Source organism: Mustelus asterias, chromosome 14 (assembly GCF_964213995.1).
Source record: "Mustelus asterias chromosome 14, sMusAst1.hap1.1, whole genome shotgun sequence".
Classification (NCBI taxonomy): Eukaryota; Metazoa; Chordata; class Chondrichthyes; order Carcharhiniformes; family Triakidae; genus Mustelus; species Mustelus asterias.
The window spans coordinates 103,302,766-103,315,316 of record NC_135814.1 but is presented as its reverse complement, the minus strand read 5'-3'; the positions used below and the strand labels follow the sequence as shown (position 1 = coordinate 103,315,316).

Below are 12,551 nucleotides of genomic sequence, written 5' to 3'. Positions count from 1 at the left end.
ATAGACTGGGACTTTTTTCTCTGGAGCGTAGGAGGCTGAGGGGTGATCTTATAGAGGTCTATAAAATAATGAGGGGCATAGATCAGCGAGATAGTCAATATCTTTTCCCAAAGGTAGGGGACTCTAAAACTAAAGGGCATAGGTTTAAGGTGAGAGGGGAGAGATACAAAAGTGTCCAGAGGGGCAATTTTTTCACACAGAGGGTAGTGAGTGTCTGGAACGAGCTGCCAGAGGTAGTAGTAGAGGCGGGTACAATTTTGGAATTTAAAAAGACAGTTACATGAGTAAGATGGCTATTGAGGGACATGGGCCAAACGCGGGCAATTGGGATTAGCTTAGTCGTTAAAAAAAAGGGCGGCATGGACAAGTTTGGCCAAAGGATCTGTTTCCATGCTGTAAACCTCTGACTCTAATGTGCAAACTCCACGCAGTCACCCGAGGCCGGAATTGAACCCGGGTCTCTGGCACTGTGAGGCAGCAGTGCCACCATAAACAACTGTGTCCAACATGAGGATATTTACCCTGTCACTTATGGGGTGTTTTTTTATTCATTCGTGGGACATGGGCGTCGCTGGCTGGGCCAGCATTCACTGCCCATCCCTCGTCGCACTCCCAGGGCAGTTGAGAGTCAACCACATTGCAGTGGCTCTGGAGTCACATGTAGGCCAGACCGGGTAAGGACGGCAGATTTCCTTCCCTAAAGGACATTAGTGAACCAGATGGGGTTTTTTACAACAATCGATAATGGTTTCACGGTCATCAAAAGATTCTTAATTCCAGTTTTTTTTTAATTGAATTCAAATTCCACCATCTGCCGTGATGGGATTTGAACCCGTGTTCCCAGAACATTAGCTAAGTTTCTGGATTAATAGTCGAGTGATAATACCACTAGACCATCGCCTCCCCACACAGCTTGGAGGAGTATTTGTCCTGTGTATGGAGTAGTCTTTTGACTGTTTTGAGTTTGCCCTGTGCTTTTCATAGAATCAGAATCATAGAAACCCTACAGTGCAGAAGGAGGCCATTCGGCCCATCGAGTCTGCACCGACCACAATCCCACCAAGGCCCTACCCCCACATATTTACCCGCTAATCCCTCTAACCTACGCATCCCAGGACTCTAAGGGGCAATTTCTAACCTGGCCAATCAACCTAACCCGCACATCTTTGGACTGTGGGAGGAAACCGGAGCACCCGGAGGAAACCCACGCAAACACGAGGAGAATGTGCAAACTCCACACAGACAGTGACCCGAGCCGGGAATTGAACCCGGGACCCTGGAGCTGTGAAGCAGCAGTGCTAACCGCTGTGCTACCGTGCCGCCCGCTTTTGGGGTGTTTATACTTTTGGGATGGGTGTTTGGCTTCTTTTGGAGTATTTACCCAGTGTTTCAGAGGTGTTTGCACTGTCTTGTTGGGTTTTTGGACTGTTTTGGGGTATTTACCCTGTATTCTGAGGGGTATTTGGATTGTTTTCAGGGATCTTTACACTATTGGGATTGGGGTTTGGACCCTGTGGGTATTAACTCTATGCTTTGAGGGGTATTTGGATTGTTTTCTGAGGTATTTACACTATTAGGAGACGTATTTGATTGTTTGGGGGGTATTTACACTGTGTTTTGAGGGTAATTATGCTGGGTTTTGGAGGTATTTGATTGTTTGGGGTATTTACACTGGGTTTTGGGGGATATTTACATTGGGTTTTGGGAGATATTTACACTGGGTTTTGGGGGATATTTACATTGGGCTTTGAGGGATATTTACACTGGGTTTTGAGAGTATTTGATTGTTTTGGGGGATATTTACACTGGGTTTTGGGGATATTGACACTGGGTTTTGGGGATATTGACACTGGGTTTTGGGGATATTGACACTGGGTTTTGGGGATATTTACACTGGGTTTTGGGGATATTTACACTGGGATTTTGGGGGATATTGACACTGGGTTTTAGGGATATTTACACTGGGTTCTGGGATATTTACACTGGGTTTTGAGAATATTTGATTGTTTTGGGGATATTTACACTGAGTTTTGGGGATATTTACACTGGGTTTTGGGGATATTTACACTGGGTTTTGGGGGATATTTATCATAGATCATAGAACAGTACAGCACAGAACAGGCCCTTCGGCCCCCGATGTTGTGCCGAGCTTTATCTGAAACCAAGATCAAGCTATCCCACTCCCTATCATCCTGGGGTGCTCCATGTGCCGATCCAATAACCGCTTAAATGTTCCTAAAGTGTCTGACTCCACTATCACTGCAGGCAGTCCATTCCACACCCCAACCACTCTCTGCGTCAAGAACCTACCTCTGATATCCTTCCTGTATCTCCCACCACGAACCCTATAGTTATGCCCCCTTGTAATAGCTCCATCCACCCGAGGAAATAGTCTTTGAACGTTCACTCTATCTATCCCCTTCATCATTTTATAAACCTCTATTAAGTCTCCCCTCAGCCTCCTCCACTCCAGAGAGAACAGCCCTAGCTCCCTCAACCTTTCCTCATAAGACCTACCCTCCAAACCAGGCAGCATCCTGGTAAATCTCCTCTGCACTCTTTCCAGCACTTCCACATCCTTCTTATAGTGAGGTGACCAGAACTGCACACAATATTCCAAATGTGGTCTCACCAAGGTCCTGTACAGTTGCAGCATAACCCCACGGCTCTTAAACTCCAACCCCCTGTATTTACACTGGGTTTTGGGGATATTGACACTGGGGTTTTGGGGGATATTGACACTGGGTTTTGGGGGATATTTACACTGGGGTTTTGGGGGATATTTACACTGGGTTTTGGGGGATATTTACACTGGGGTTTTGGGGGATATTTACACTGGGTTTTGGGGGATATTTACACTGGGGTTTTGGGGATATTGACACTGGGTTCTGGGATATTTACACTAACTGGGGTTCTGGGATATTTACACTGGGTTTTGAGAATATTTGATTGTTTTGGGGATATTTACACTGGGTTTTGAGAATATTTGATTGTTTTGGGGATATTTACACTGAGTTTTGGGGATATTTACACTGGGATTTTGGGGGATATTGACACTGGGTTTTAGGGATATTTACACTGGGTTCTGGGATATTTACACTGGGTTTTGGGGATATTGACACTGGGTTTTGGGGATATTGACACTGGGTTTTGGGGGATATTGACACTGGGTTTTGGGGATATTTACACTGGGTTTTGGGGATATTTACACTGGGTTCTGGGATATTTACACTGGGTTTTGAGAATATTTGATTGTTTTGGGGATATTTACACTGGGTTTGCCGGAATTACTGAGGTATTTCCCGGAACCCGCCGCTGCTGCAGTGACTCAGCTCCGAGGCACCGAATAAGAAACATTTCCGCATCCGCCCCCCGGCCGCTGATGCGCCGCTGCTGGCGGGAGGCTTCTCCGCTGCCGCCGGGTTCTCCGCTGCCGCCGGGTTCTCCACTCCCGCCGGGCCCGCTCCCAGGTTAGTGCCGCTCGGTGTCCGGGACTGGGAGCCGGACTGTCTCCACTCCCAGAGCTTCCCATTGACACATTCCCCAGGGATACACTGTATCCTCAAGCGGAGAATGCACCGCAACCCGAATACACTGTAACCAACTGGGCAAATCAGCCAGGATCCCTGCTCCTGATTCCTGGGTTAGAGAGAGAGAGAGGGGAAATCAGCCAGAGTTCCTGCTCCTGATCCCTGTCCAGTGATCCCTGGGTTAGAGAGAGAGGGGAAATCAGCCAGGGATCCTGCTCCTGATCACTGTCCAGTGATCCCTGGGCTAGAGAGAGAGAGGGGAAATCAGCCAGGGTTCCTGCTCCCGATCACTGTCCAGTGATCCCTGGGTTAGAGAGAGGGGAAATCAGCCAGGGTTCCTGCTCCTGATCCCTGCTCCTGATCCCTGGGTTAGAGAGAGAGGGGAAATCAGCCAGAGTTCCTGCTCCTGATCCCTGCTCCTGATCCCTGGGTTAGAGAGAGAGGGGAAATCAGCCAGGGTTCCTGCTCCTGATCACTGTCCAGTGATCCCTGGGTTAGAGAGAGAGGGGAAATCAGCCAGGGTTCCTGCTCCCGATCACTGTCCAGTGATCCCTGGGTTAGAGAGAGGGGAAATCAGCCAGGGTTCCTGCTCCTGATCCCTGTCCAGTGATCCCTGGGCTAGAGAGAGAGAGGGGAAATCAGCCAGGGTTCCTGCTCCTGATCACTGTCCAGTGATCCCTGGGTTAGAGAGAGAGGGGAAATCAGCCAGGGTTCCTGCTCCTGATCCCTGTCCAGTGATCCCTGGGTTAGAGAGAGAGGGGAAATCAGCCAGGGTTCCTGCTCCTGATCCCTGTCCAGTGATCCCTGGGTTAGAGAGAGAGGGGAAATCAGCCAGGGATCCTGCTCCTGATCCCTGTCCAGTGATCCCTGGGTTAGAGAGAGAGAGAGGGGAAATCAGCCAGGGTTCCTGCTCCTGATCACTGTCCAGTGATCCCTGGGCTAGAGAGAGAGAGGGGAAATCAGCCAGGGTTCCTGCTCCTGATCACTGTCCAGTGATCCCTGGGTTAGAGAGAGAGGGGAAATCAGCCAGGGTTCCTGCTCCTGATCCCTGTCCAGTGATCCCTGGGTTAGAGAGAGAGGGGAAATCAGCCAGGGTTCCTGCTCCTGATCCCTGTCCAGTGATCCCTGGGTTAGAGAGAGAGGGGAAATCAGCCAGGGATCCTGCTCCTGATCCCTGTCCAGTGATCCCTGGGTTAGAGAGAGAGGGGAAATCAGCCAGGGATCCTGCTCCTGATCCCTGTCCAGTGATCCCTGGGTTAGAGAGAGAGAGAGGGGAAATCAGCCAGGGTTCCTGCTCCTGATCACTGTCCAGTGATCCCTGGGTTAGAGAGAGGGGAAATCAGCCAGGGTTCCTGCTCCTGATCACTGTCCAGTGATCCCTGGGTTAGAGAGAGAGGGGAAATCAGCCAGGGTTCCTGCTCCTGATCACTGTCCAGTGATCCCTGGGTTAGAGAGAGAGGGGAAATCAGCCAGGGTTCCCGCTCCTGATCACTGTCCAGTGATCCCTGGGTTAGAGAGAGGGGAAATCAGCCAGGGATCCTGCTCCTGATCCCTGTCCAGTGATCCCTGGGCTAGAGAGAGAGAGGGGAAATCAGCCAGGGTTCCTGCTCCTGATCACTGTCCAGTGATCCCTGGGTTAGAGAGAGAGAGAGAGGGGAAATCAGCCAGGGTTCCCGCTCCTGATCCCTGTCCAGTGATCCCTGGGTTAGAGAGAGAGAGGGGAAATCAGCCAGGGTTCCTGCTCCTGATCACTGTCCAGTGATCCCTGGGCTAGAGAGAGAGAGGGGAAATCAGCCAGGGTTCCTGCTCCCGATCACTGTCCAGTGATCCCTGGGTTAGAGAGAGAGGGGAAATCAGCCAGGGTTCCTGCTCCTGATCCCTGTCCAGTGATCCCTGGGTTAGAGAGAGAGGGGAAATCAGCCAGGGTTCCTGCTCCTGATCCCTGTCCAGTGATCCCTGGGCTAGAGAGAGAGAGGGGAAATCAGCCAGGGTTCCTGCTCCTGATCACTGTCCAGTGATCCCTGGGTTAGAGAGAGAGGGGAAATCAGCCAGGGTTCCTGCTCCTGATCACTGTCCAGTGATCCCTGGGCTAGAGAGAGAGAGGGGAAATCAGCCAGGGTTCCTGCTCCTGATCACTGTCCAGTGATCCCTGGGTTAGAGAGAGAGGGGAAATCAGCCAGGGATCCTGCTCCTGATCCCTGTCCAGTGATCCCTGGGTTAGAGAGAGAGAGAGGGGAAATCAGCCAGGGTTCCTGCTCCTGATCACTGTCCAGTGATCCCTGGGCTAGAGAGAGAGAGGGGAAATCAGCCAGGGTTCCTGCTCCTGATCCCTGTCCAGTGATCCCTGGGTTAGAGAGAGAGGGGAAATCAGCCAGGGTTCCTGCTCCTGATCCCTGTCCAGTGATCCCTGGGTTAGAGAGAGAGGGGAAATCAGCCAGGGATCCTGCTCCTGATCCCTGTCCAGTGATCCCTGGGTTAGAGAGAGAGAGAGGGGAAATCAGCCAGGGATCCTGCTCCTGATCCCTGTCCAGTGATCCCTGGGTTAGAGAGAGAGAGAGGGGAAATCAGCCAGGGTTCCTGCTCCTGATCACTGTCCAGTGATCCCTGGGCTAGAGAGAGAGAGGGGAAATCAGCCAGGGTTCCTGCTCCCGATCCCTGTCCAGTGATCCCTGGGTTAGAGAGAGAGGGGAAATCAGCCAGGGTTCCTGCTCCTGATCACTGTCCAGTGATCCCTGGGTTAGAGAGAGAGGGGAAATCAGCCAGGGTTCCTGCTCCCGATCCCTGTCCAGTGATCCCTGGGTTAGAGAGAGAGAGGAAATCAGCCAGGGTTCCTGCTCCTGATCACTGTCCAGTGATCCCTGGGTTAGAGAGAGAGGGGAAATCAGCCAGGGTTCCTGCTCCTGATCCCTGTCCAGTGACCCCTGGGTTAGAGAGAGAGCGGAAATCAGCCAGGGATCCTGCTCCTGATCACTGTCCAGTGATCCCTGGGTTAGAGTGAGAGGGGAAATCAGCCAGGGTTCCTGCTCCTGATCACTGTCCAGTGATCCCTGGGTTAGAGAGAGAGAGGAAATCAGCCAGGGTTCCTGCTCCTGATCACTGTCCAGTGATCCCTGGGTTAGAGAGAGAGGGGAAATCAGCCAGGGTTCCTGCTCCTGATCCCTGTCCAGTGACCCCTGGGTTAGAGAGAGAGCGGAAATCAGCCAGGGATCCTGCTCCTGATCACTGTCCAGTGATCCCTGGGTTAGAGAGAGAGGGGAAATCAGCCAGGGTTCCTGCTCCTGATCACTGTCCAGTGATCCCTGGGCTAGAGAGAGAGGGGAAATCAGCCAGGGTTCCCGCTCCTGATCCCTGTCCAGTGATCCCTGGGTTAGAGAGAGAGGGGAAATCAGCCAGGGTCCCTGCTCCTGATCACTGTCCAGTGACCCCTGGGTTAGAGAGAGAGAGGGGAAATCAGGCAGGGTTCCTGCTCCTGATCACTCATAGAAATCATAGAAACCCTACAGTGCAGAAGGAGGCCATTCGGCCCATCGAGTCTGCACCGACCACAATCCCACCCAGGCCCTACCCCCACATATTTACCCGCTAATCCCTCTAACCTACACATCCCAGGACTCTAAGGGGCAATTTTTAACCTGGCCAATCAACCTAACCCGCACATCTTTGGACTGTGGGAGGAAACCGGAGCACCCGGAGGAAACCCACGCAGACACGAGGAGAATGTGCAAACTCCACACAGACAGTGACCCGAGCCGGGTCACTGTCCAGTGATCCCTGGGTTACAGCGAGGGGAAATCAGCCAGGGTTCCTGCTCCTGTCCAGTGATCCCTGGGTTAGAGAGAGAGGGGAAATCAGCCAGGGTTCCTGCTCCTGTCCAGTGATCCCTGGGTTAGAGAGAGAGGGGAAATCAGCCAGGGTTCCTGCTCCTGTCCAGTGATCCCTGGGTGAGAGGGGAAATCAGCCAGGGTAGAGTCTGGGTGTAGAGTTTGGATGGGGAAGGAGTCTCTCTGTGTTTGGGGGGGGGTGGGTGTTGATTGCACTGGGGGTCCTGATGGCCCTGCTCTCTCTCTCTAGGCATTTGAAGCCACGATGGATGATGCACATTTTCAGCTTCATTCTCAGCTGCACCACATCAGTGAGAACCTGGGCTCGGAGGAGTTGAGGGCCATGAAGTTTTTCTGCCGGGATTTGTTGCCCAGTAACCGGCTGGACAAGGCCGATTCCGGACTCAAACTGTTCAGCGCTCTGCAGGAGAAGGGCCTCCTGGATGTGACGGACACTTTCATCGTGGCTGAGCTCCTGTATCGGACCAAACAGTTCAAACTCCTGAAGGGATTGAAATACGACAGGTGGGAGGTCTGTCAGCTGCTGAAAGATCCGGATAAGGCCAGAGGCTCCTCGTACAGGTCAGTGACATCTTACTCACCATCAACTGTCCTTTCTGGTCTTCTCAGGAGCTGTGCAATGAGGGAAAGACCAGAGCACCCTAAAGACTGGGAATCCTGCGGCGAGTAAACTCACCTCCTGGCTCCCCTAAGCCTGTCCACCATAAGTCTCACAACACCAGGTTAAAGTCCAACAGGTTTATTTGGAATCCCAAGCTTCCGGAGCACTGCCCCTTCATCAGGTGAATTGTGTCTTTGCCTCGATAAGCCGTGTTTGTGAACGAACCTCCACTCTCCTGATGAAGGGGCAGTGCTCCGAAAGCTCGTGATTCCAGATAAACCTGTTGGACTTTAACCTGCTATTGTGAGACTTCTTACTGTGCTTACCCCAGTCCAATGCCGGCATCTCCACCTGATGCCTGTCCACCATCTACAAGGCACAAGTCAGGAGTGTGATGGAATACTCTCCACTTGCCTGGATGGGCGCAGCTCCAACAACACTCAAGAAGCTCAACACCATCCAGGACAAAGCAGCCCTGCTTGATTGGCACCACATCCACAAACACTCACTCCCTCCACCACCGACGCTCAGTAGCAGCAGTGTGTACCATCTACAAGATGCACTGCAGCAACTCATTAAGGCTCCTTAGACAGCACCTTCCAAACCCACGACTATCTAGAAGGACAAGGGCAGCAGATACATGGGAACACCGCCACCTGCAAGTTCCCCTCCAAACCACTCACCATCCTGACTTGGAAATATATCGCCGTTCCTTCGCTGTCGCTGGGTCAAAATCCTGAAATTTCCACCCTAACGGCATTGTGGGTCAACCCACAGAACATGGACTGAAGCGATTCAAGAAGGCAGCTCACCACCACCTTCTCAAGGGAAATTAGGGATGGACAATAAATTCTGGGCCTTGTCAGTGAGGCTCATATCCTGTGAAAAACATCAAAAGGTCTGAGTGGGCGACCAGTTCCTGTCGCTTCACAGTTTCAGCCTCAGCTGACAATTAGACATCATAGAATCCCGACAGTGCAGAAAGAGGCCATTTGGCCCATCGAGCCTGCACCAACCACAATCCCACCCTGGCCCTATAACTCCATGTACCTACCCTGCTAGTCCCCCTGACACAAAGGGACAATTTAGCACGGCCAATCCACCTAACCGGCACATCTTTGGACTGTGGGAGTAAACCAGAGCACCCGGAGGAAACCCACGGGGAGAATGTGCAAACTCCACACAGACAGTGACCCAAGCCGGGAATCGAACCCAGGTCCCTGGAGCTGTGAGGCAGCAGAGCTAACCACTGTGCTACCGTGCCGCCCAGGGTAACTGGGATTTCCCTGAAACATTTACAAATCTGTGACCCCACCCAACACTGAAACTTACTGTGATTGAGGGAGGGACGCTGGGGAGAAAGACCACTGTTGATTTTATAAATGGGCTAAATACTTTGTTTAAAACAATATGTTACAGTGGATAAAAATGTCTGTAACTGTCCTGGAAGTGTTTGATGGGGACAGTGTAGAGGGAGCTTTACTGCGTATCTAACCCCGTGCTGTACCTGTCCTGGGAGTGTTTGATGGGGACAGTGTAGAGGGAGCTTTACTCTGTACCTAACCCCGTGCTGTATCTGTCCTGGGAGTGTTTGATGGGGACAGTGTAGAGGAAGCTTTACTCTGTATCTAACCCCGTGCTGTACCTGTCCTGGGAGTGTTTGATGGGGGACAGTGTAGAGGGAGCTTTACTCTGTATCTAACCCTGTGCTGTACCTGTCCTGGGAGTGTTTGATGGGGGACAGTGTAGAGGGAGCTTTACTCTGTATCTAACCCCGTGCTGTACCTGTCCTGGGAGTGTTTGATGGGGACAGTGTAGAGGGAGCTTTACTCTGTACCTAACCCCGTACTGTACCTGTCCTGGGAGTGTTTGATGGGGACGGTGTAGAGGGAGCTTTACTCTGTATCTAACCCTGTGCTGTACCTGTCCTGGGAGTGTTTGATGGGGACAGTGTAGAGGGAGCTTTACTCTGTATCCAACCCTGTGCTGTACCTGTCCTGGGAGTGTTTGATGGGGACAGTGTAGAGGGAGCTTTACTCTGTATCTAACCCTGTGCTGTACCTGTACTGGGAGTGTTTGATGGGGGACAGTGTAGAGGGAGCTTTACTCTATCTGACCCCGTGTTGTACCTGTCCTTGGAGAACGCAGCCCTCTCTGAACAGTTTTAAACAGTATATTTTCACCTTATATCTTTGGAATGTTGAGCAGTTTTCTGCTGATTTCTAATCATTGTGTGGAGGTTTGCGGAGGATTTCCACTCGAGGGAAGTCTGTTCCTCACTGCTGTCTGTCACTGAGATTCCGAACCTGCTTCTAATTGCAGGCAGCTTTTATTCGAGGTGTCGGAGGAAATCACCACGAGGGACTTGGAGACTGTGAAACATTTCTTACACAATCACCTCTCCAAATTCAAGCTCGAGAGCATGACAGTGAGTATCGTGGATGTGTTGGTGTTGGTCGAACGCGCCTGTATTACAGCATAGAATCCGCCAGCACAGCAGGAAGCCATTCTGCCCATCATTTCTGTGCCTTCTGTGTGAAAGAAGCATCGTCTTAGTCACATTTCCCTCCCCTTCCCTCCCCATCTATTCATCTTTTTAGGAAGTCGTATTTACTCGCCTCCCTTTTAAAAGCCCGGATGGATTCTGCCTCTCTCACTCTGATGGGACAATGTTTGTGTTCCGTGTCCTCGCAATCATCCCTATAAACATCCCCAAGATCTTCCTTTGATCTTTTAGCGCGGGTCTGACGTGATTGAGTTCGAACCCTAGAATCCCTACAGTGCAGAAGGAGGCCATTCGGCCCATCGAGTCTGCACCGACCACAATCCCACCCAGGCCCTATTCCCATAACCCCACGTATTTACCCTACTAATCCCCCTGACACTAAGGGGCAATTTAGCATGGCCAATCCACCTAACCCGCACATCTGTGGACACTGCACTTTCTCTACACCCTAGCTATGACTGTAACACCACATTCTGCACCCTCTCCTTTCTTTCTCTATGAACGGTATGCTTTGTGTAGCGCACAAGAAACAATACTTTTCACTGTATGTGAATACACGTGACAATAATAAATCAAATCAACTAAGGGGCAATTTAGCATGGCCACTCCCGCTAACCTGCATATCTTTGGACTGTTTTATATACACTGTGCTGGCTACTTGTTTCATATACCGGAGCATCCGGAGGAAACCCACGCAGACACGGGGAGAATGTGCTTTTTGAGCGGGCGCATGGGAACCTTTGTTTTCAGCTCCGAGTCCCGTCGGTCACGCGCACGGGCCTGATCAACGTAGAAAATCCAAACTGCACATGTGCGGCTGTTTCCTGACCAACACACACGCAGGAGGCCCGAGATTGATTGGGTTTTGGAGATGCCGATCGCAGAGCGAAAGACAAAGGCTATTTTTAGTTTAATTGAATTAATTTTGAGTCTTTTTTTGTGGCACACTGTGGGGCAGGAAGGGGGGGGGGGCGGTCTTCTCGGCACAGCAGGGAACGAGAGAATGGAAATCTTACAGCACTGATGGTAAAATGGAGGCAGTGCATCTATTGGTTCATTCCCGTCCCTCCAGGTGTCCAGGTGAAAATACTCATTCTCTTGTTCAAATCCTCCCCCAAGCCTCTCCATCCCTCTCTGGGTAACCTCCTATCACTTCTACCCAACTCTGCAAAGACTGGCTATTCCCCCTCACTCCTCCTCTTTGCTCCAGTGTTGTTGTCTCTGCTCTGAACTACTCGGGTCCTTAAGGAGTTCCCTCTTTAAACTTCTCCGTTTCTGTGTCACCGAGCTACCTGTAAAACCTTTCACCAAAGCCTAGCATTATCCCATCTCTCCAATCCCCCTTCTGTACCACTGAAGCATTGCTGGAACAATATGGATGGCACAGTGACTCTGCCTTTCAATAAGATCATGGCTCATCTCCTCATTCTCGCCACCTCCAATAACCTTTCACCTCCTTATTTATTAAGAATCTGCCCTAATTATATTGGGGCGGCACGGTGGCACAGTGGTTAGCACTGCTGCCTCACAGCGTCAGGGGCCCGGGTTCGATTCCCGGCTTGGGTCACTGTCTGTGCAGAGTCTGCACATTCTCCCCGTGTCTGCGTGGGTTTCCTCCGGGTGCTCCAGTTTCCTCCCACAGTCCGAAAGACGTGCTGGTTAGGGTACATTGGGCGTGCTAAATTCTCCCTCAGTGTACCCGAACAGGCGCCGGGGTGTGGCAACTCGGAGATTTTCACAGTAACTTCATTGCAGTGTTAATGTAAGCCTACTTGTGACACTAGTAAATAAACTTTAAATGAGTAAAGACGGGGAATGATGAGCTGGCTTTACTGGGCGATTTCTACACTAATGGTTCAGTGTCTCACTCGGTCGCCTCTCTCTCTCTCAGACAATGCTCGATGTCTTTGTTGAAATGGAGAAGGAGGGATTACTGGAAGAAACTAACATGGAGCTGCTGAAGAGGATCTGCAAGGAACTTGGGGAGCCTTTAGCCAAGAAGTTTGACCATTACATGCCCTCGATCGCGGCACAGTGTGCCACTGGGGGAACAGGTAGGGTCGTCAGTGAGA

At 51.4% G+C, this 12,551-nt stretch overlaps 1 protein-coding gene across 3 annotated transcripts in view; it reads left to right on the top strand.

The window, feature by feature from the left end:
- The first annotated feature begins 3,384 nt into the window (after nucleotides 1-3,384).
- Nucleotides 3,385-12,551, top strand: part of LOC144503916 (caspase-8-like) — a 27,759-nt gene continuing 18,592 nt past the window's right edge. For all 3 annotated transcript variants that reach the window (XR_013499569.1, XM_078228992.1, XM_078228991.1), the window contains exons 1-4: nucleotides 3,385-3,470; nucleotides 7,602-7,933; nucleotides 10,296-10,401; nucleotides 12,371-12,533. Coding sequence is in view for 2 of the 3 variants with exons in the window: in XM_078228992.1 (XP_078085118.1) it covers nucleotides 7,617-7,933; nucleotides 10,296-10,401; nucleotides 12,371-12,533 (586 nt within the window). In the remaining variant the exon portion in view is untranslated. The remainder of the gene's footprint in view (nucleotides 3,471-7,601; nucleotides 7,934-10,295; nucleotides 10,402-12,370; nucleotides 12,534-12,551) is intronic.